This window comes from Megalobrama amblycephala, linkage group LG9 (assembly GCF_018812025.1).
Source record: "Megalobrama amblycephala isolate DHTTF-2021 linkage group LG9, ASM1881202v1, whole genome shotgun sequence".
NCBI classification, from domain to species: Eukaryota; Metazoa; Chordata; class Actinopteri; order Cypriniformes; family Xenocyprididae; genus Megalobrama; species Megalobrama amblycephala.
The window spans coordinates 10210542-10235438 of record NC_063052.1 but is presented as its reverse complement, the minus strand read 5'-3'; the positions used below and the strand labels follow the sequence as shown (position 1 = coordinate 10235438).

At 37.5% G+C, this 24897-nt stretch overlaps 1 protein-coding gene across 19 annotated transcripts in view; it reads left to right on the top strand.

Annotated features, from left to right (window-relative positions):
- The window catches only part of adgrb2 (adhesion G protein-coupled receptor B2), a 350264-nt gene that overhangs the window by 286593 nt on the left and 38774 nt on the right, over window positions 1-24897 (top strand). For all 19 annotated transcript variants that reach the window (XR_007186356.1, XR_007186355.1, XR_007186357.1 and 16 more), the window contains 6 exons: window positions 8591-8694; window positions 9672-9774; window positions 11836-11986; window positions 17545-17614; window positions 19899-19965; window positions 23893-23978. Coding sequence is in view for 16 of the 19 variants with exons in the window: in XM_048201541.1 (XP_048057498.1) it covers window positions 8591-8694; window positions 9672-9774; window positions 11836-11986; window positions 17545-17614; window positions 19899-19965; window positions 23893-23978 (581 nt within the window). In the remaining 3 variants the exon portion in view is untranslated. The remainder of the gene's footprint in view (window positions 1-8590; window positions 8695-9671; window positions 9775-11835; window positions 11987-17544; window positions 17615-19898; window positions 19966-23892; window positions 23979-24897) is intronic.

The following is a 24897-nucleotide window of genomic DNA, read 5'->3' as shown; positions in this document are numbered from 1 at the left end:
TATCATCAGACACAACAATGTTTCGTCTGTCTTGAAAGAGTTATTTATTATAATTTGAAAAACTTTTTCTATGGAGAAAATGAATGTGATTTTTGCTTTCAAAAAGCAGCTGTTGTTGTCTCTTCTCCCATATACCCCTAGTGCTTCTGTGTTTTCATTTTCACATCAGGACAGGAGCAATCCTCTCATCTACCCTGCCAATGGCATTTCTGTGAAAGATACAACACCTTTAGTCATTTTTTCAGGCTGCTGGCATACTAGAATGGTCAAAATTGCCAAACCAAAGCCGGCAGAGGCATAATGTTGGCAATTAATATGCCAGGGACAATAGGCTAAGCAAAAGATGAGAGTGAAGGTTGGCAGCACCTCTCCCAGTGCCACCTGTTACACCTGCTCCTGCCAGTTTGAGTAAAAACACTGCCGCCATACCTCCACCAGCTCCGAGCTCTCTCCCACTCTCTAAGCTGTTTTATAGCCTCTTTTTCCCTTGTCTACCTTTTCTTTCCACACAAACACTCTCACAGAGAACAGATGTGCACACACACAGTATGCGATGTTGGTAGGCCAACGCCACAACCCACACACAAGCTTTAGGGTCTTTGTTCACAAATGCTGTTTAGTCATAAATGCTTTCTGTGAAAGCCTGACCAGTCCACACCAGGAGGCCAATTGAGCTGTAAGTGCATGAATGAGGACTTCATATTCAAGCCAATTCACAGCTTGTTATAAACAGCTGCAAGCTTTATAAACTCAAACCTGTAGCCATTTCACAGGCTCTCCCAAAGAGCATCCAATATTATTTATTTGAGTCTTAGCTGTGACTTTTCAAATCCATGTCAAGTGTTTTACTCATTGAGAAGAGCTGATTCTAGCAAGGCTTGACAGAAAATCAAAGGGGTTGTGTATTGTAATGGAAATGCTGCATAAAGAGAATGCTTTGTGTAGCCTATATAAACAGACACTGGGAGTAATGGATAGTTGCAGGTAGATCTTTCTATCTATCTATCTATCTATCTATCTATCTATCTATCTATCTATCTATCTATCTATCTATCTATCTATCTATCTATCTATCTATCTATCTATCTATCTATCTATCTATCTATCTATCTATCTATCTATCTATCTATCTATCTATCTATCTATCTATCTATCTATCTATCTATCTATCTATCTATCTATCTATCTATCTATCAAAATTCATAAGTTTGTGAACCATTGATTCTCAATACTGTGTGTGGTTACCTGGATGATCTACAGCTGTTTTTGTGTTTTGTGATGGTTGTTCATGAGTCTCTTGTTTGTTCTCAGCAGTTAAACTGAGCTCTGTTCTTCAGAAAAATCATCCAGGTCCTGCAGATTTATCAGTTTTCAGCATCTTTTGCATATTTAAACCCTTTCCAGCAGTGACTGTATGATTTTGAGATTCATCTTTTCACACTGAGGACGACTGAGGAACTCAAACTCAACTATTAAAAAAGGTTCAAACATTCACTGATGCTCCAGAAGGAAACACGATGCATTAAGAGCCGATGGGTGAAAACTTTTTGAATTTGAATATCAAGATAAATTGTACTTAATTTGTCTTCCGGGAAACATGCAAGTATCTTCTGTTGCTTCCGAAGGGCAGTACTAAAAAAATAAATAAATATATATATATATATATATATATATATATATATTTCAACTAAATAAGAAAAATTTGGACATCTTCATCCTGTTCAAAAGTTTTCACCCCCTCAGCTCTTAATGCATCGTGTTTCCTTCTTGAGCATCAGTGAATGTCCTCAGTGTGTAAAGATGAATCTCAAAATCATACAGTCACTGCTGGAAAGGGTTCAAATATGCAAACATTTCTTGAAAGCTGAAGAATCTGAAGGACCTGGAGGATTTTTCTGAAGAACAGAGCTCAGTTTAACTGCTCAGGACAAACAAGGGACTCATGAAAAACCATCACAAAACATAAAAACAGTCGTAGATCCAGGTAACCACACACAGTATTAAGAACTTTTGAACGGGATTATTTTAATAAATTCAGCTATTTTTATGTCTTGTGGACTATATGTAAACATCTTTTATGTAAAATATCTTACTCAGGACAGTACTAAATAAAAAAATAACATGCATTTTGTATGATCTCTCTTATTTTGTTGAAATTATTCACATTTTCATCGATTCTGCAAGTGGTTCCAATACTTTTTCATGCAACTGTATATCCAACTTTGTATAAAGAACTGAGCAGTACAGTTAGATTTGCAGTTGTGATTTGCTATATAATATTTATTGCTATACATGAGTATACTGTGTAGGTAAAGTAGATACTATATACTATATATTCAATTTTTTTATTGTTTACATTTTTTCGATGATATAACAATCAAGCAGTTGAGATCTGCTATATAGCAGGCTACATATCGCTTAACGTCAGTCTACTGTATCTCTCCAGTTAAGGATGGGTGGATTTATTTATTTTACATGTATTTGCCTTTTTATTAGAAAACTATGAAGCATTTTCACTTGTGATCTTAGACATTTGTATATATAGGATTTATTCTGCCTAGTTTGAAAGATGGATCTTGGTGGCCTACTTGACTCCATTTCTGAGCGTCTATTTTTTTTTTTTTTGTCTATTTTTTTGAGCATGCTGTCCATGGAGAATGGGATGAACAGGGGTTAAGCCTTTAGCTGGACATCACATATTGCTAGATTCTCTGTCTCAACAAGCTCTAGCTGACCCTTAATATGAAGCTGTGCAGCTTGACAGACAGATCCCATGGATTGAAAGGTGGCATATAGTGCTCAGCGTACACCCGCTTTGAAAAGTAACATTTTAAACAATATCTCAATGAACACAAAAACAATTTCAAAAATGTTGACAAGACTAAGTTTAATATAATTTTAATAATAATTTAATATAACATATTTTTAACTTATAACATGAAAGTAAGGTTAATAATATAAATTAGATTACACATTTTTCAGTTTTACTCAAATTAGGATGATGCAAAAATGAGTACACCCCGCAACAAAAACTACTACATCTAGTAGTTTGTATGGACTCCATGATTTTTAATGACAGCACCAAGTCTTCTAGGCATGGAATGAACAAGTTGGCAACATTTTGCAACATCTATCTTTTTCCGTTCTTCAAGAATGACCTCTTTTAGAGACTGGATGCTGGATGGAGAGTGATGCTCAACTTGTCTCTTCAGAATTCCCCATAGGTGTTCGATTGGGTTCAGATCAGGAGCCACTGAATCACTTTCACCCTGTTCTTCTTCAGAAATCCAACAGTGGCCTTATATGTGTTTTTAGGATCATTGTCATGTTGGAAAAGTGCACGACGACCAAGGGCACGGAGTGATGGTAGCATCTTCTCTTTCAGTATAGAGCAGTACATCTGTGAATTCATGATGCCATCAATGAAACGCAGCTTCTCGACACCAGCAGCACTCATGCAGCGCCACATAAGGACACTGCCACCACCATGTTTCACTGTAGGCACCATGCATTTTTCTTTGTATTCCTCTCCTTTGTGACGCCATACAGTTTTGAAGCCATCAGTTCCATAAACATTTTATCTTGGTCTCATCACTCCAGAGTATAGAGTCCCAGTAGTCTTCATCTTTGTCAGCATGGGCCCTGGCAAACTCTAGGCAGGCTTTTTTGTGCCTGGGCTTAAGGAGAGGCTTCTTTCGTGGACGGCACCCATGCATGTCATTCCTCTGCAGTGTATGCCGTATTGTGTCACGGGAAATAGTCACCCCAGTTTGGCTTTCTACTTCTTTAGATAACTGCAGTGAGCTTGCATGATTATTTTCTTCAACCTTTCTCATCAGAAGACGCTCCTGTCGAGGTTTTAACTTCCGTGGACGACCTGGACGTCTCTGTGAGATGATTGCAGTTAAATTTTTGTACCACTTTTGCTACAGTATTCTGACTGATGAGTAAAGCTTTGCTGATCTTCTTGTAGCCTTCACCTTTCTGGTGTAAAGAAATTATTTTCTTTCTCGGGTCTTGTGACATTTCTCTTCCATGTGGTGCCATTGCTGACAGCATGAAATGGGAAGGGGTTTTAACACCCTTTTATAGTCAACTGTCTGCTGGACACCTGTGTAATGAATAATTAGACTCACCTGGGGTTGAATTCTTGTTAAATTAGACATTTGTAGTCTAAAATTGAGCTTTGCTCCAGAGACTTTCCGTGGGGTGTACTCATTTTTGCATCACCCTAATTCGAGTAAAACTGAAAATTTTGTTCTCTAAGTTATATTATTAACCTTACTTTCATGTTATAAGTTAAACAGATGTTATATAAAACTTAGTCTTGTCAACATTTTGGAAATTATTTTTGTGTTCATTGAGATATTGTTTAAAATGTGGGTGTACTCATTTACGCTGAGCACTGTAGGTCTCATGTTAAGCTCCTGGTTTTCTGATTTTGTTGTTGTTTCAACATGGAATCTCACTGTTAACAGCATTTCTACAGGATTTTCATTCAATGTCATGTATGCAATCAGATCAGTAAGTTCACTCAAAAATGAAAATTCTGTCATCATGAGGTTACAAACCTGCAGAACACAAAAGAAGTTATTTTGTAGAATGTTGATTACCACTGACTTCCATTGTATGGGGAAAAACAACACTGAGATGTTTCTCAAAATATCTTCTTTTATATTTCACAGAAAGAAAGCAAGTTATACAGGTTTGGAACGACATGAGTAAATGAAGGCAGAATTTTTAAATTTGGATGAACTATTCCTTTAACAGCTGTGAAAGTGCCTACCCTGATGCTGTGTCCCTGATTGCAGGAGACTTTAATCATGCCAACCTGCAGACTGTTCTTCTGAAATATTACCAGCATGCCTCCCGGCCTGTAAGAATGCTCTTGATTACTGCCACACCACTATCATAGATGACTGCCAGACAGATCATCTGTCTCTGCTTCCTATTCCAAGAACTTGAAGAAGAAGAATGTATCCGCAGGAGCGGATGAAGTAGTAGTGTGGGACTGCTCTGAGTCTGTGAACGTGAACTATACTTAAGAACTTCTGTTAAGACACTATTTACTTTATTTGTTTTATCGTTTTCATTAAAGTGGAAGTATTTAAAAAACTGCTTTAACAAATCACTGTTCAGTGTATTGAACTGAATTAAATTGAATCATTTGTTTACAACAATTAGGTCCTACATTTGAATTGACAATCAGTTCATTGTGAATCACATCGATTCACTTTCAACCAAGTGATTTACATTAGACTCCAATAGTCTATTAAAGTTGGCAGTCTTTAAGCGGTAGGCCTACGTGGAATTTGTGGCCGCTATATTGAAAGCTTTGCAAATTTTCAACGACGTGTTTAGTGGCATGAGGGTGGGACAACCTGTCACTCACATGAGATCGACCAATAGCAAACGACAACCATCCAATCAATTCCCGATGGACAAAATCAAGTCCAGCCCTACATTTTTTTCTCATTTGAGAAGCCGTTTCACTCAGATATAAGTCACAATAGGGAAGAAAAGACAATCGCAACTTTCGTTTCATGTCGAGCTTTGAAAGTACCTACCCTGATGCTGTGTCTCTGATTGTGGAAGACTTTAATCATGCCAACCAGCAGATGGTAGAAAGCTCTGCAGATTGCCACAGAATTAATATCTCCCAAAAGCAGCACAGAAAATACGAAAACAAAAAAAACAAAAACAAAAAAAAAGTGTGGATTTCCAACCTGGGCTTAGGTGTAACATGTATCAGGGATGGTAATTAAGAAACACATAAAAATAAAACAGATTTCCCCATCTTGTGCACCAAAATTTGTGGCGTAGTCACAAGAACTGACAAATAAAAGCAGTAGGGATTGCTCACTCACTCCTGTATAGTTCTGATGTTTTTCTAGTTTCAAAGAGAAATACTGTGACCTGTATAATGATAACAGACTGATCCACCATAATAATGTGCTGTGAAGAGCTGGTGATGGGTGCATTAACGCGATGGTGTCTGAGTGATTAGACCCCCTGTAGTTCACATGACAGTGTAACACGTCCATTGAAGATGCAATTTCTTGGGGGAGCAGGAAGGCACAAATGTCAAAATGTTTGTCACTGATTTTTGCCACCACATTTAACATTGTCATCCCTTCTAAACTGGACAGGCAGTTGAGTGACATTTTATTTTATTTTATTTTATTTTATTTTATTTTATTTTATTTTATTTTATTTTATTTTATTTTATTTATTATTTTTCATTTATATTTTATTTATATACTACCTGTCAAAAGTTTGTACACACCAACTCATTATGTATTATTACTACAACAATAGTAATAATGATAATGATTATCATAATAATAATAATTATTATTATTAACAACAACAACAATTATATTGATTGACTGGCTTTTGATTGATTGATTGATTGATTGATTGATTGATTCGTAGTAGTAGTAGTAGTATAGTAAAATATATATATATATATATATATATATATATATATATAGTGCTTTGGCAGAACTTCGACTTGTCTGTAACAGTTAATTCCATGAGTCATACATATTTTAAGGTTATGAGCCTCATATATTTGAATTTAATTTTGTCTAAACATTTGACAATAGTGTGTGCATATGTGACCCTGGACCACAAAACCTGTCATTGTCACAGTTCCCTTGTTCCCCTGGACTCTAATTCCCATGATCCTCCTGTTTCGTAACCTGCACTCACTTCCCTCGTCAGCTCCCCATCATCACGGATCACCTGCACCTGGACTCTATTGTCAGCACTCCCTTTATAATGGACTCACTCCCTTCACTCCCTGTCCGTTCTCTGTTTATGTTAAGATGTTAGTTTGGTATTCCTTGCCGTTGTTTATTAAAGAGTGTCTTTGTTGTGGAAATCCGTATCTGCCTCATCCCTCTACCAGCCACCCGTAACAGTCATAAGTCGCACGGGTATAGTCAAAATTATCGATTTTTCTTTTATGCCAAAAATCATTAGGATATTAAGTAAAGATCATGTTCCATGAAGATATTTTGTAAATTCCCTACCATAAATGTATTTTTGTGAGTGGAAATGCATTGCTAAGGACTTAATTTGGACAACTTTAAAGGCGATTTTCTCAATATTTTGATTTTGTTGCACCCTCATATTCCAGATTTTCAAATAGTTGTATCTTGGCCAAATATTGTCTTACCCGAACAGTTTATATCTTATTTATTCAGCTTTCAGATGATGTATAAATCTCAATTTCAAAAAATTGACACTTATGACTGGTCTCATATATTCATATACACATTTCATTGTACTTGCATGTAATAATAAATTGATCCCTGAACTGTACATTTACCTCAGTGGGAATGTAAGGTTACACAGATCACCCCACAATTCTTGATAGTAGGACTGAGTAGGAGGGTTAATCCAGAAACATGAAGCGTGTTTTCACCCGTAGTTAGAATTCTCTCGGCGGAAATGCTTAATAAGCTGGGTCAAAGGGGTCGCAAGTGCCAAAGGGCTGATGGGGATAGAATGTCCAGTTTAAGAAGAGAATCTATCTTTGACCTGATGGGAAACAGAAAAAATGAACTCAGGGGGAAAAGAGATGGTAGAATAGCATGAGGCTGTTTGGAAAGAAGACCCTTGGCCTTTAGCTTTAACCTGAGCAGAATGTAATCCTCTCCCTACTACCCATCTGTATTCTCCCAACCTGAAGCTGTTTGTCAAGTGCTTGCAGAGTCTGATTTCTTTCTCTGCAGTTTTATTCATATTTCTGCAAAACATGAGTAAAAAAGTTAGATTTGTTTTAATGTTTTTGAAAAAAGTCTCTTGTGCTGATCCAGGCTGCATTTATTTGACAGTAAAACAGTAATCTCGTGAAGTATTATTACAATTAAATTTTTTTCTATTTTAATGCATTTTAAAATGCAATTTATTCCTGTGATGGCAATAATGAATTTTCTTTTTTCAGTGTCATAAGATCCTTCAGAAATCATTCTCATATGCTGATTTGTTGATTTGTCTTTTTTCAAGATTCTTTTTGTAACACTATATGTCTTTACTGTCACTTTTAAATAATTTAGTGCATCCTTGCTGAGTAAAAGAATTCATTTACTCTCAAAAAATGTTTCTTTTGAACTATATGGATGCACAGAAAATTTGGCCACCGTAAATTATCGGCCGAATATGCCGTTTTTGGCTGAAAGAGAAAAAAGGCCAAAAACATAAGCCGGAAATTGATATATTGACACAATATATTGATATATTGAAATTAATATATTGATATTTAACTTGACATTGACATTATTTTAATACAGGCATATTTCCTGTCCAATTCTTTTTAAATTAAAGTGTGGTTATTTTGTTTTATTGGCTTGTATTTTTTACATTCCGATTCAGTAAAATGGTTAGTAGCCATGTATTTAGCAGGACAAAGTACACAGTCAGCTGGTCATTACCGCAAAACAAACTTTTTCAGGCTGATTTAAGACCGCACTGCTTCCCATCAGGGTTATTTTGCATTATTGACCATCTGACTGTGTTATCCCTTACATTTACCATAAACATCCAATATTAATCTTCCTTCTCTCCATCGATCTCTTTCCAGGGTATGGGGCCCTCGAGTATGCCGTCTGTGCCCCTCATGGTGGGCTGTGGCATATCCTGTACGGCTCTACTCATTCTGCTGCTCATCTACGCTGCCTTCTGGAGGTGAGTTCAGGAAGGCCCTTCACTGACCCACAGCAACACAACACAATTCTGCAGAGGACCATTTCCGAATGTAGCTTCCAGGTTCTGCTGTCCTCTACTAGATAATAGGATATTACTGTTCACCATTCCCCTTTGTTTATGTCCCAGTGCTCTCACAGGTACACTTATACCTTAAAAGATTCATTGTCCACACTTCAGCTTCCCACGTTGGGTTGCCCAGGCTGGGATCGAGCAGCTGGCACGGGGTAGATCTAGAGTGGGCCAAAACTGCAATTAGCAATAATTGGGAACAAATGAGGGATGGCGGGAGCCGCCTGTGGCAGGACAGGATTATGTGGAGAGTGCTAGTGAAGGCTAGCGTGGTTGCTAACAGCTCAGTGTGGCAGATGGCCTAGTACGGTCACATGATCAGCTAACACCATGTCCAGAAAAAGGCTGGTGCTTAGTCAAGTATTTATCTCCTTAGAAGTATGACTCTGAATTGTCCCAAATTATATATATATATATATATATATATATATATATATATGAGATGTTTAAGTATCCAAATACTTTGGATCCAAGTAATTTCCACCCCGTCTCATAATTTCCTAGTAGGTGGTAAGATATTTCCTCTCTCCAAGCTTAGTGCATCTGCCTCACCATCAGAGAGCTTATCATGGCCTCCCCTATCACTCAGACCATTGATCCAGGGGACGCTGTCATTGTCCTCTTAAACAGAACTGGCTGGAGCTCAAATAGCGGACGAGGACATTTTGCTCACCGGTGCTTGCGTTTTGGAGTTCATCTGCAGGTCATCTGGGATGCTGGGAAGTGTTCAGTGGAGTGAAAAAATGATAAATGGATGTTGATAAATGGATTTCTTACCTTTATGTCATAAACCTGTATATCATGCTTTTGTAAAGATAATAGTGTCATAACTGCAAAACAGTTGCTGTTGTCAGTGTGTGATTTTCCTGTTTTTCTTTGATTCTCAGGTACATTCGTTCAGAGAGGTCCATCATTTTGGTGAACTTCTGTCTGTCCATACTGGCCTCCAATGTGCTTATACTGGTGGGACAGTCCCAAACTCTTAGTAAGGTATGTGTCTGTGCACATTTGTGTTTTTGTGATGTGTTTGAGAGAAAGAGTTCAGAAAGAGCAACTTTTAGGTTCTTCATGTTGTTTGGCTCTATTTTTTGGACTGGTTCGGGGTATTATTGCATAAAATGAAAGTTAATTTATTATTTAAACACAGTTAATATCAATTTTATGTTGGAAATAGCCCCTATGTTGTTGTTGTTTTTGTTGCTAATATTTGTAATGGTAATTATTATTGAAAAATTAAATGTATTAAAAAAAGCACCATCTATATGAATTTATAATAAGTTATATAGTAAAAATTTATATAACTGTTAGATAAGTTTTAAAAGCATTTATGAATTAACCGTAAAACTATAATTTCAAAGAAATGTATATAACTGCTATGCATTTTAATAGTAATAATAAATTATATGACCGTTATATAAAGAGCATTTCATTTTTCAACATTAAACAAATTTTTATTATTATTATATAGTCTCATTTAATTTATAAGAACAGTTATATAGTAAAAATGTGTATAATTGTTAGATAAGATAAGCATTTATGAATTAACCATAACACTATTATGTATTGTTGTTGTATAAGAAATGTATATAACTGATGTACATTTTAATAATTATAATTTATATGAATGTTATATAAAGTGCATTTCATTGTTCAATATGAAATAACCATAAATCATCACCATTGTTATTATTATTATTATCTTATTTAATTATATAACTGTTAAATAAGTTATGAATTGACCATGAAACTATTATATATCATTGTTGTTATTAATTTAAAAGAAATGTTTATATCTGCCATACATTTTAATAATAATAATAATTTATGACTGTTATATAAAGTGCATTTTTCAATATGAAATAACCATTTATTATTATTATTGTTATTATTATTTATATAGCTAGCAGTTATATACATTTCTTTGAATTTAATTTTATTTTAATTAAACTTAAATTGAAATTACAATTCTGAGTCATGTTTGCTACCCTTATACAAATTCAATTCAAATTCCCGAAATAAATTGGAAAACAAAAGACTTTCACTTTATAACTGAGTTTTGAATGGCACTCAAACCTTGTGCCAGTCTCCCTAGAGATAGTAGTTTGTAGTGTGTGGCACAGGTAACGGGTGTTTGTTCTCCCTCCAGCCTGTCATGACATTATGTAAGTGGCCACGATTGAATTTGAGAAACTCAGGCAGTCGCGTGCAGCAGACAGACGCGTGGAAGGCGCTGGAGGGTCAGCTTTGTGTCAGCCGTGACTGTCACACTGAGAGAGCGTAAGATAGACTACAGAGGCACCTGAGAAATAAGTGCTGCCATTCAAACTCGACCTGTCACTTAGAGCTACAGAGAAACCTGAAGACAACCAAAGGAACTGCTCTCAGGACCCATTCCCCCTCAATCCAGATTTAATATTTCTCTAAATTCTCATATTCGACCATTAGTTTAAGAAAGTACAGATAAGCTTAATTTCGTAAACCATGAATGGTGTGAAATCCTTCTAATTTCCTGGGTCATTTGCTGAGCGAGCCAGTGTTTAGCATTAGAATATGCACCTCATTATTGTATAAAACCTCAGTGAGATACTCTGCTTACCGCTTCTCATTTGTGTTCACCGCTTACTTAAAGCATACTTTTCTTTAATTCCAGCCTGCAATTTTTCCTTAGAATTTGTTCAACCTGTAACTAACCCATTTTCACTTTTTAAGTACCATCTGCGAGGGAAAAAGCATGAACAGGAAGCACTGCTAGAACTAATTTTCACAGCACAATGGAACTGAGTCAGTTTCTACCCGACTTTCGTTAATGTCAGTGGCTCTTTTCCACTTCTCCCTATCAATTACTTTCTCTCTCTCTCTCTCTCTCTCTCTCTCTCTCTCTCTCTCTCGCTCTCTCTCTCTCTCTCTCTCTCTATCTCTCTCTCTCTCCCTCTTGGCTTTGAAAACAAATAGCTGAGAGCCATTTGCACCTCTTCTTGCTTTCTGTACAGTACGTCCTTTTTTGTCATTTCTTACTCCCTGTTTCTTTCTCCTTCCTTCTTTTGTCTCTAGGGACTGTGCACTGTGACCGCTGCCTTTTTGCACTTCTTCTTTCTGGCTTCTTTCTGCTGGGTATTGACGGAGGCGTGGCAATCCTACCTGGCTGTGATTGGCAAGATGAGGTCGCGCCTCATTCGCAAGCGTTTCCTGTGCCTGGGCTGGGGTAGGACACCCGCACACATACCAAAAACTAACGTTAAAGGTCAAAAGTGATGTTATTGAAGTGCTCCAGCTTCGTTTTTTCCTCCATATGAGTGATGCAGGAGTATAGCATGCCAGTTCTTATCAATTCAATCACATCAGATTGTCTGGCATGTCAGTTCGCTTTAATGGCCCAATGACGCACCACAAACATGCCATGGGAGCTCAATGTTACTGCTGTGCTACAAGACGTAGATGTACGATCGTTGATAAGAAATGCATTGTGTGCCACCATCTTAACACAGACAGGATCTGAAAGGATATTCTAGCACTTGCAGTGGCACACGTACATGTTTTGTAACTTATTGATCCACTATCAATTCCATTAATTCATAGATGCCCTTTACAGATATTGCAGGGTAGGATTCCCATCCACAGGGAGTTGGTAGTAGATGGGTTTCTAACTAAGATGTCATAAAATAACCTGTGTTACTCAGAATGTGAAATATGGATATTGTCATAGACGGGCGATTCTAGGATTGCAATATTAGGGGAGCTCAGCCCCCAGTGAGGGATTTCAAAAATTAATTTAATATACTGTTTGTATACTAAGGTAGGCATGAACAGTACAGTAGATTCTACACTATCAAGTAATCCCCAAATATGCCTATTGATTTAATTTCTAATCTTTTTAAATAACTAGCTAATATTCATTAATATTCTTTAAGAATATAGACAAACCTTATTTTACTGTAGAATGTCTAGATTGGCCATATGTGGGTAAACAAATATTTTTTTAAATATTCTTTTTCAACCCATGTAATGTTTTAAACACTTTTTTTACTCTACATATGTGCAGTAAAATTAACTTCTACATCTACAGGTCTACATTTCTCATTTTCATTCATGGAGATAACATGGAAAATGTGCCATGATTTAGTGGAGGATTTCTGTCACCTGGTGGAAAACAAACACTTTTAACATGAAAATGACATGAAATTACTACTATAACCAGTAGATGTCCGCAGAGGACCAATCATTAGCTCATTTCCCATTTCCACTCCCTTTCTAGTTTTTTCACATGTTTTGCTTTTGGATTTATTATAAAATGAAATATGATCATGAATTAGTGGGGGCTGGGGGCTAAAGTTTTTTTGAGATTTTTTTTGTCTGGTGCAGTATACATTTCTATTTTATTATGTTTTTATGATTTTTATTATTTCTATTTTTTATGATTTATATGTTTAAAAAAATAATTATAATATACTGCTACTTTTGAATGGCCATTAATGAAGAAACCTACTTTTACCCATATAGTTATGAAACAATCACAACTTCCATCCAGAGCAAACTCAAGCTTCACATTGTGTCACTCATTTCTTCCTTCAGAGCCGCATTTGGATCCTGTTCATCCCCTCCCTTCCCATGCCTTTCGATCCTGTTCTCTAAACTCGAGTTTCCCTAATTGCCTTTAATTTCCAGAGTTAATCAGAGCATTGTTAATTACATGAATATTTCAGAGAAGAGCTCATTATGTGTGGACGTGGCACGCAGACATAGAGCGAGAAGAATGGATAGGTCTAATTAGCACATGAGTAAAGCTGGCCTCCCTGACTGTGATGGCAAACACAATAGGGATGACACCAGCAGGAGAGGCCAGGAAGCCCTCACAGACTCAGGGAGGGGAGGGGAGGATGTAATTCTACAAAGTAAAGGTCACTGTATGCAACATTGTAATCAAGGACCAATGAGTACACCTTCCTCAGTCTCAAGATGGGAAACTTGTTAACAATGTTCAGTTATGAAAGAGTTTACTGCTACATCTTAAATAGCGAAATACAATCATTCTTTTCTTTTTTATGAGTGGAAAACTATATAATACTCATGATCATTGAATATTTTGTAGGTTCACCACCAATAAAAAATATTATTGCATTTTCATAACCTGATAAATGAAAAACATTGTTTTCAACAAGTCCTGCATATCTTTGCAACTACATGTCTAGTTGTATTAGTACATGTATGGTTACGTGTTAGGGTTCGGGTTAGCAGAATAAGTTGACATGAAGTGGCAAAGTTACTTATATTCAGTAGAATGTCTGTTGAGGGAGAATCAAAATAAAGTGTTAGCAGATATTAAGCAGACAGTCTACTAATACACTAATGAGAGTTAGTAGACATGCAATTGCAAAGTTACTTATACTTAGTAGAATGTCTAAAGTGGACCATCAGAATAAAGTGTTACCCAAGCTTTTTTTTTTTTTTTTTTATCTGTTTTACAATAATATGTAAATCTTATTTGTGTCATGTATCAATGCATAATACATCAAAATTTGGAGCTCTGACCTTTTTAAAAAAAAGTGAATTAAAATGATTTTTTTTTTATTATTATTATTTTTTTCTCGCTCAAAAAGTGAAATCATTTCTTCAAAGGTGTGCATTTAATTATATTTATTGTTCTGGGCAAACTAAATGCGCACTTCCATGCCTGGTCAGAGCGGGAAGAGCAGCAAGTCAAAGCCCCCTTTGTGAATTAAAATTCACAAAATATAACACAAGTAGTTGTTGTAGTGATTTTTACTTTGTCCATCCTAGGACACAAAGTAAAATAGGGATTGGTACTCAAGTCAGATGACCACTTCCCCCTTTTTCCCTAGTTCAGGGCACCAGTCAAGGTCTGTTACCTTGGCAGTATGAGAACACTCCCAACAGGGTCTTTCATTCATTTAGAATAAATGTAAAGTGGTCAGCTGATTTATCTGAAAGATTGGTGAAATTGCTAACTTGTAGAACCTTTTCTGTATTATCAGCACAAGGAAGACACAAGTGTAATAAAATAAATGTTATTAACAAAAAGATAAACAAGAATAACTAACACAACTACTAAATGAATACCATGAATGATAAAGGATAAAGTGCATAAGATACATAGAATACAAGTGATTAAGTTGAGTGTGGCTATGGAAGAGTTACGTTATCTTAGGGAAAGATAAACTGTTTCTCTGAAAATAATAAGGTGGAGAACCTTATTATGCACCAAACAAATAAACAAAAGATTATTTGTTATTAACTAACATCAGCTATATTACATCTAATGGAAATTAGGAAACAATGGCAAGGTCTCTGGAAAGAGGTTTGGTTTAGTGATATTTACGTTCCACTTGGTCGAGTCCGATGACGGTGACGTCTTCCACTGGTTGTGCTGGGCGACAGTGCAGTGGGGAGAGGAGCCAGAATCTGTTTCAACAGTCTTGAACATGAAGCTCTGTGGGATGCTGATCTCCTGGAGCACCAAAGGGTCCTAACATCTGGAACACGCAGATGAGGCCCTGGTGTAGGTGCAGAAGGTCCTTAACAATCTGGAACACGCAGACGAAGTTACCTTGAAGTGAAGGTTTGCTCTCCTGAGCTTAACCTTGTTGCAGATGTCGTTACTGTCTCGCTGGACGGAAACTCTGAACGTAGTGTTTGTTGATGTCTCTTTCATCACAAGCTGGAGGCTCAGAACGTGGTCGTCTCTGTTGCTGCCTCACAAGCTGTAGACTCAGATCGTGGGATCTGTTGTTGACTCTTCTGGATGGACCAGAGGCTCAGAACGGTGTTGTATCTGTTGTGTCTCACCCGATGGGAGACTCAGAAGAATATCTGTTAATGTCTCACTCCTTACAGAGTTAAGACCCAGAACAATATCTGTTATGTCTTTCCCTGTTTGAAGGGCAGACTCAGAACAAGGAGTGTCCTTTCCGATGAGGAGGAGATTGCATTTTAGCGCTTCTCCATTCGAGTGCTGTGATTGACTGCTGGCATCAGAGGGGACACACACAGTGTGGCCCACCCTTCTCTCCCCTGTGGAACTCATTTGCATAAAGCACAAAGTTGGAAGTCTTTACAGTGTCTTTAAAGTTTATCAATGCATTTCTCACTTTCCAAAGCACCACCAGAATACCTTTGGCAATATTCTAAACAAATAGAGACTAAACATGATGGAAAAAGATTGAACTGTCATTCAATTGTACATTAACAGCTGAATTTGCGTCAGAGGTGGCACTACAAATAGCTGTCACTGAGAATACTTATTTCTGTGAATAAGTATGAAATGGATGTGTAGTTTGCATCAGTTCTAAGGTTTTCAAACATAGTTTTGAATGGATTCGGATGGATCTTTGTGATCTCTCTTTGTTTCCCATTGCTGCTAAGGTCCCAAGGAATTTTTATGGCAGTCTCTGGCCAACCTTAGGAAGTAATGTCTAGATGGGTGAAGGGCAGTAACTGCCTTTGGACCAATGAGAAGTCCTGTCCTTTCCAGGCTTGGTACAAGAGGTCTTCCTCCTGCTCTCTAAGAGAGGTCTGGATGTTGTCCTCACATCTTTATCTGATGGCGTTGGACAGTTTGTTTGTGTTAGTCCACCGAGATCCAATCAAAATGTAGCAAACCTTTGTCCACTGTTATGGACAGAGAGGGGCCCGGCCATAAACTGGGCCCTAGAATGTGCTGTTCAATACATTGTAAACAAGCCGAAATACACAAGGAAGGATGATTACAATGTAACTTTACTGGTATTACTGAAGACAGTCACAAGATCACAGATCTCCAGGCTACAGGTGGAGCTGGGGATGGAGGGGGGAGTTAAATTCAGCATGCGGCAATTCAATAGAAGTGTGGTATGGCAAATATCATGATTTGTCAAAAGTCAAAACAGGATTGGTACACATCAGAAGCAGCTGCTGATGCAAGCTTGACTGACATGGCCTGCCCTAACTGACGCGATACTTGATAATAATCTCACAAGAACAGCTGAAATTTATTTGGAGTTAATCAGAGTCACTTCAGATGAGGACAGTTATGTACTATTTCATATGAGCTTGATGATTAGTTAATTCTGAACACAGCCACATACCCAGTTATAAAAGGGTGTGCACACTTATGCAGTTAGGTTTTTATTTCTCTCTGAAATGTGTCACTTTGTAATTTTTACATTAAAGGTTCAAAAGATCTGATATGATTTATCTTGTTTGATTCATTATTACATCACAAAACAGGCTGTTTTAACAGGGGTGTGTAGGGTGTTCTGTGTACTTGCCCTGTGGAGTGCTCTTAGAGAATACAGACAGGAACGTTTACACTGCTGCACTTTGGCCTCATGAAAAGAGACTCATACAAAGAGGCCCATGGGACATGCTCTCTGCTAAAGTAGCGTATTTGGGGTCTGGGAGGGCACTTAGCACAGGGGGAATGGTGTACCTGTACGCCGTGTGCATTTGTCCGTGAAAAGGGCACAAGCTAAAGAAAGCCACCAATGCGAGAGGACATTACTTTAGCTAACTTCCTCTCCAGCCTGAGGCTACCTGCCATTAATGGCTTTATGGGGGGAAAACAATGGGATGGGGGATACTAGATTGCATTTTCATAATTTGACTTTCAGCGATGCTTGTCCTCTGTTATATATGGTGGACAATTTTCTCATACATTCACATAAATGTACTTTAATTTTATGTCAACATGTTTGTTTTGATCCATTTAACTTGTTCCATCCATTAAAATGTTTTTAAAACATTGTTTTGTTTTGTTTTTTCTTGCAGGTCTTCCAGCCCTTGTAGTCGCTGTATCTGTGGGTTTCACCCGGGCTAGAGGTTACGGCACGGCAAGTTAGTAAGTATCACTGATGCAGTGTAGTCTCGCAAAGAAAATGTTGAGACATTTGTTTTTCATCAAGTGCCATTTTGAGGGTTACATCAAGTCTCAGTGATCTCCGGATGTATAAATGGACTTTCATATGCAGTATATGAAGATATTTATTTGTTATACTACTATAAAAATGTGTATGATCACTGAGTAACCTGTGTTATAGTATAACATTTGTAAAACGAAGATAACATACTGTATGCAAAGACAATTCAGATAACTTTCCCCAACACAGACCCACAGTGTATGCGTTACAATATTGTGTTACTCCCTAAAAAAGCAACTAATTGTGTTACCAAGTTACTTTTTATGGAAAGTAATGTGTTATGTTACTTTTTCTTTACTTTCTCTCACTTGAGCTGGGCTTGCATTAATAACAAGAATAAAAATGTATATTTTTGGCAAGTGTAAAGGCCCTTTCACACCGAAAGTGAAATGAATAAGCTGAAATGCAAATTCATGCCTGTACAGTAGAGGGCGCAGCTCAAACAAACGTTTCAGCTGTGCTGTCATTCTGGAATGCAGAAGATTAGAATGCAGGAGAAGAAATTTCAACACTCTTAGGGGCATGATTTTTTTTTTTTTCCCAAACCAGTTCAGCGGAAATCCCGCCCTGGAGCCGTTTCTAAACATTTCATTGGCCATGTCAATCACAGTAACGATTGCCCATACCCAACACTGATTCCTAAACCTACCCGTCATTTTAACCTCAGTCAATTAAATTGGTTGCAGGGCGGGGATTTCCACTGAACCGTTTGGGGAAAAAAATCATGCCTCTTAGGCCGTGTCCACCAAAGTGTTTTTAGCCAGCTGAAAATGCCTAGCTGTGGGCGCTTTTGCTTGCCATGATATGGAATATACGCGGAAGTGTTGCTAGTATCTCATTTCACACATCATTAATTTCTCTACTGTTTCTATATAAAAATATCCATACAATGTAAAGTATTTGTTATGTATTATTTTGTGCCGTTGTACAAGCAGCAGGTTGTGGCAGTTGGTCGGTGTGATATTTGTCCCGCCCCTCCTCCACTGTGATTGGGCAGCTGGGTAAAAAGTGACAGTGATGAGTGCTGCGTTTTACCCAAAATTGAACATTCTTTAACTCTCAGCGACCTGTATTAAACACTGAGTGATCAACGTGAAATAGACACTCGGCACCTCGCCACGTTTCTGTCGTTTTAAAAAAGCGGAGCTCCCATTGAAAACAACTGGAAAAATATGCTAGCCTCAGGAAAAAAAAACTCTTTGGTGGACACACACTGCCTTACTTAAGCAATAATAAAAAAGTATAGTTACTGTTGACCTTTTACCTTGGAATAACGTCTTCTACAAGAATCTTGAATCAAATCCCTAGGCTATTCTTCCTCTATTCCTATGGATTCCCTCAAAATGGTGCCAATTTTCTGCTGCTCTGCATATAATGGTTTCTGTCTTCACTGCACCACTAAGCAATTGATTTAAACCAGGGAGCTCTCTGACTAATCGGAGACAAAAGTTGAAAACAATGGTGGCCTTTGAAAGCTTTAATTGGATGTGTCTGACACATGGATTCCCCTCAAACCAAAGGACAAATTTTGGAAACAGTGCCAGGAAGTCAGTCGCCTGAGATAACCTCACTGCTGGACTGCTTACTTCACAGTTACTCTTCCCTGCAGTCTTTCAAATATGAATGCATGTACAATTGAGTGCATGTGTCTATGGTTCTTTCACAGCGGACATTTCACAAGGACATCAGAATACAAACTTGACTGAAATCTGTTTGATTGCGCTTGACCAGAACATTAGCAAAATGTCGAAATAGCTCTATTAAAATAATGATTAATAATGCTCGTCTATAAAGTATGACCTTCAAGATTTTGCAGAGCTGTTTTGTGTAGAGCTTGACCAGGCAGTATCTTGATCTGTCCATTAACTTTGCAGCTTTTATGAAAGCAATTTAACAATGTGATATTTCCAGAAACCATGCAAGGAGTAAGATGAAGAGGTTGTATTTGAAATACCCTCTTCAGTTTCTTAATTTAGGGAACAAATTTGGTTGGTTTCCAAGTTGTTGTTTTCCAAGTTGACAATTTAATCTTATTTGGGTGAAGAAAAATAATTAAAGGTTAATGAAAACTGTGCAAAAATAAACCAATTCTTTCAGTTTCTTTCCTGCCAACTCCTTTTTTCTGAAGCCAGCACTATCTCAACTTTCCCTAGTGATTTGCTGTGTTTATATTTCACTTTATCTCTCTCCTTCTCTCAATTTCAGTTGTTGGTTGTCTCTGGAAGGGGGGCTGCTCTATGCTTTCGTTGGTCCTGCTGCTGTCATTGTACTGGTAGGTTTCAGACTCTGCTTTCCCATTGGTTAGACTAGTAAACATGAGCACCGCCCACTTCAATATGGGTTTTAAATATATCACGCCTGCAGTCGAAGAGAAAAATCGGTCACTAATGAGATTAGAGTTGAGGCCCGTCTCATTTAAAATGTATGTATTTTTCATCAGCATATCATGTTAAAATGCACGAGTGAACTTGATGAGCTTATAAGACCAAAGCGACCAAAGTGTGTCTATATATCCTCCACAGCCCTGGTCTCAGGTGCTTTTTGTTTTCTGTGAGGTGTTTGCGTTGTTTTTCATGGTCAGATGTGATTTGCGTTGTTTGTTTCTTGGTGGTGGCATAAAGAGGCCCTCTTAAACAAACAACTGCAAATGAGATTTGGGCATCTGGAGATGCCAGCTCCCTCTTTGGAGAGGCAAATCTAATTAATGGAAAAATAATTAATCTTGCCTCTAGCAAATAGTAAAACGAAGACCCATTGTCTAAGCAAGCGCCTTGCATGATCAGAATACGAACGACACTCGTAAACATGTTAGACTTGGTGGGTTCGATATGCTCTCGGAGCAGACCGAACAGGCTCAGTATTGATTTAGCACAGGGGTCTTCAGCAGGGGGTTGCGATGCTTCTGGAGGCCCAGCCAATTAATGTTCCATCTATCTATTATTGTTTCATCACCTATTTTTTGAGTAACACTTGTTTAAAGCAATAGTTAATGCAATAGCTAACACATAAACTAACAATGAATAATACTTGTTATTTTAGGTTTCAAATCCAACACTCAGTGTTATATAATATGTAGCAAGGGGTATTTTAACTGAAATAGACTGAAGATTCTTAATTTAACATAAGTTAAATGCAGCTGCCAGAGTTCATGCATTGGTGTAGAGTGGTCAGATGCCACTTAAAAGTTGTCAAATATTATCCTTATGTTGTAATCATTATGATCTCAAGCTGTAATCATTACCTAACATGTTCATTATGTCAGCTTAACTTAATATATGATGTTTACTAACAACATAATTTGTGTATTAACTTTATATAACTGCCATATGGACATTACTTTCACACACTAATCTTTTACTGCTAAAATAATGAAACATGCATGAAACATACATGACTTTTTCTCTGTAGCTGCTTTGAAACAAATGTGTATTGTGAAAGCTCTATACACATAAACTTGAAACAGGAATAGATCTGACCTACAACCATCTGCCCTCCTGTTGTAATGCACAAGAAACAGTATACAGCAAGTCTTGGCTCAAATCCAGTATGTACCACAAGCACATATGTTTGTGGGCTTTCCATAGCCTTAGTCTAAGCTCCTCTTTGGTGCTCCGTGTGTCCAATCTGCTAAAAGATCGAGAGAGAGCAGATGAGACACATGAGGGCATTACTGTTTCTTCATGATCCCACCTGCTCATATGCTTCTAGACTTAAATCTACAACACCTGTCACAGACACCTATCTATCTATCTATCGATCTATCTATCTATCTATCTATCTATCTATCTATCTATCTATCTATCTATCTATCTATCTATCTATCTATCTATCTATCTATCTATCTATCTATCTATCTATCTATCTATCTATCTATCTATCTATCTATCATTTGTCTATATCTGTCTGTCTTTCTGTATGTATGTACAACGCTCAGTGTAAATGAGTACACCCCCTTTGAAAAGTAACATTTTAAACAATATCTCAGTGAACACTAAAATAAATTCCAAAATGTTGACAAGACTAAGTTTTATATAACATCTGTTTAACTTATAACATGAAAGTAAGGTTAATAATATAATTTAGAGAACTAAATTTTCAGTTTTACTCAAATTATGCGAAAATGAGTACACCCCACTGAAAGTGTCTTGAGCAAAGCTAAATTTTAACAAGAATTCAACCCCAGGTGAGTCTAATTATTCATTACACAGGTGTTCAGCAGACAGTTGACTATAAAAGGGTGTTAAAGGGGACCTATTATGCAAAATTCACTTTTGCCTGGTGTTTGGACATAAATGTGTGTTGGCAGTGTGTGTACACAACCACCCTATAGTGATAAAAATCCAACCACTCCTTTTTTTTTAATCTCCATAAATCACAAGCAGTGTCTCAGAACAAGCCGTTTCCAGATCCCTGGCAGTGTGATGTCACAAAAGCCACAGGCCCCGCCCACGAATGTTGACAGACACTGAAGTTTAAACATAGAACCGCCCTGAACGCGTTGTTTACAGAGAGTCCGCCATTGCTGCACTGACGAGAATCTCTCCCAAGCGTTTTGTGTTTGTTGTTCTGTAGTGGATGGATTAATCCACATAGCTCTCTTCATTTATTACCTAAACGAGGTGGATTAACTTGGTTTTCCAGAAAATTCTCCCTCAATTCTGTCGAAATTCGTGTATGTCTGCGCGAATCATTTCACACCGGACTGCTTTGTGAATGAATATTAATACAAAGGGACAATACAATACTCAAGGATGTACAAGTAAAAACTGTTCGTGATCCAGCTTAAAGTCTTCAGAATGATACTGGATACGGCAGTAATGAAGGTGAGGACACTTTATAACAGTTCATCTGAGTTTATTTACGGGTATAAAGTTTATTAAGCACCACCCGAAAAGGCATAAGGTCTTTATATATTTGTTTACTGTTAGTTGTAGCGAGTGTTTCTGTGTACTTCGCTATGTATGTTGGTAATACAAGGAAAAGAGAGAGAGTTTATGGATAATATTTTAATTCACACTTGCAGTGTTTTATTAAGCTCTTACAGTGATTTTTTTCTAGCGTGAAAACGGACACTTCATCTTTTCTGTGAAGTACAATAAACGTCATAAAACTCATCTGTATAGTTTTGGCCATCATTCGGACAGTACAACAGGCCTGTACTAATATAGTGGGTTAAAAACAAGAAGACAATATAAGTTAACCGTAATTTAACTAAACTATACCTGTTCTATCTCCATGCAGCATATATTCGCAGTTTCTGACATTATAGCTCGTCCTGACTGAATCCTGTCACCGGAGAATCAGCTCTTGAAGCTTCGCCCTCTTAGGCCTCTTAAACCACACTAAAACGGCTCGTTTTTGCTCAACCACTAAAAGTGGCAATTTTAACATGCTATAAAAAAATTATCTGTGAGGTATTTCGAGCTAAAACTTCACATACACACTCTGGGGACACCAGAGACTTATTTTACATCTTGTGAAATGGGGCATAATAGGTCCCCTTTAAAACCCCTTCCCATTTCATGCTGTCAGCAATGGCACCACATGGAAGAGAAATGTCACAATTTCTTTACACCAGAAAGGTGAAGGCTACAAGAAGATCAGCAAAGCTTTACTTATCAGTCAGAATACTGTAGCAAAAGTGGTACAAAAATTTAAAAAAGATGGAACTGCAACCATCTTGCAGAGATGTCCAGGTCATCCATGGAAGTTAACACCTTGACAGGACCGTCTTCTGATGAAAAGGGTTGAAGAAAATCGGCGTTCACTGCAGTTATCTAAAGAAGTAGAAAGCCAAACTGGGGTGACTATTTCCCGTGACACAATCTGTCTGTATGTCTGTCTATAAGCCCTGCCTATAAACCTTCAAACTTTAAGGCATTTTTCAAAACTTTCAAACTTGACAAACTTTGTTTTTCTGGTTAAAAAGTTCAAGTATATGAATTTAAATTTTGAAAACACAGCGTATTGGAGCAAGGGAAGCCAGCAAACGAACTGGGTCAGAGATTGCAGTTGCGTTTCCTCAATCTGGCAACCTGCATGAGCGTCAAGTCTGAGGAGGGGCTAAACAAGATCCTGACTTGAAAAAAAAACAGCATAATCCAGCCTGAAAGGACATAAATAATGGTCTTATATCATAGAATTAACTGCAAAACATCCAACAAATCAAATAACACAATACACTATCTCTTTCTTGCAGGTTAACATGTTGATTGGAATAGTGGTTTTCAACAAGCTCATGTCTCGAGATGGCATCTCAGACAAGTCCAAAAAGCAGAGAGCAGGGTAAGTGAAGGTCAAAGCAATGGCTATATGATACCCATCTATTTCTGGATTTGCACCAAGTCACTCATTTACCACTGGCCTGTTGAAGGTTTTAAAATATCCTGTCAAATATATGTATGGGTGAAATAAATTACTCATGCTCTCTCACACACACACACACACACTACCGCTAAAAGTTGAAAAACTTCAGACTGAAAGCCAAGATATGACAGCTTCATTAATGGACTTGTATTGATTTGCTGGCCTGCTAACCTCAGGCTAGTTCTCTGATAGCTCTGTCATTAGCTAAGTGTATATTCATTGTTCATGTAACTGCACATACTGGCAGGATCAAGGAGCCCTTGTGCTTTTAAAACGATTGTTCTGTTTTGCCTTTGTTTGATTGGACACAAAGCAGAGTGATCCATTAAACACTTGTGTTAATGAGTGGACCGCCACATCGCTCACCTCAAACGAGAGGCTAAACACTGAGAGAAAGAATATTCCCATTCCGCACCATGAATCTGCTACCTGGAAACTTTAAGAGCATTCTCACAGCCCTCCATCTTTAATTAAACTAACGAAATCTCCATTTTTAAGTGCAGTGCATTGTCTAAAATGAGCTCACTGGTCAACTGCTGTCAAGCTCATTGCTATGCATAAGCCTGTTTTCGCCAATACTATACTGAAGGCATGAGAACGGCCTTAATGCTTACAGTGCAACTGAATATGGGTACCGATAGCCTCTCTGCTTTGAATGCATGCTGCACAAATGTCATTTAGATATGTGGCATTGCTTTGGTGGACCACCATACCGATATCTTTGCAGGAAACTGTGGGTCTTACTAATTGAATGAGGAGCTAATCAGAGATCTGAGCTAATCCAATGACTGGATATTTGTAATCCCTCCAGGCAAGAGTACATTCTGCAATTTTGCCC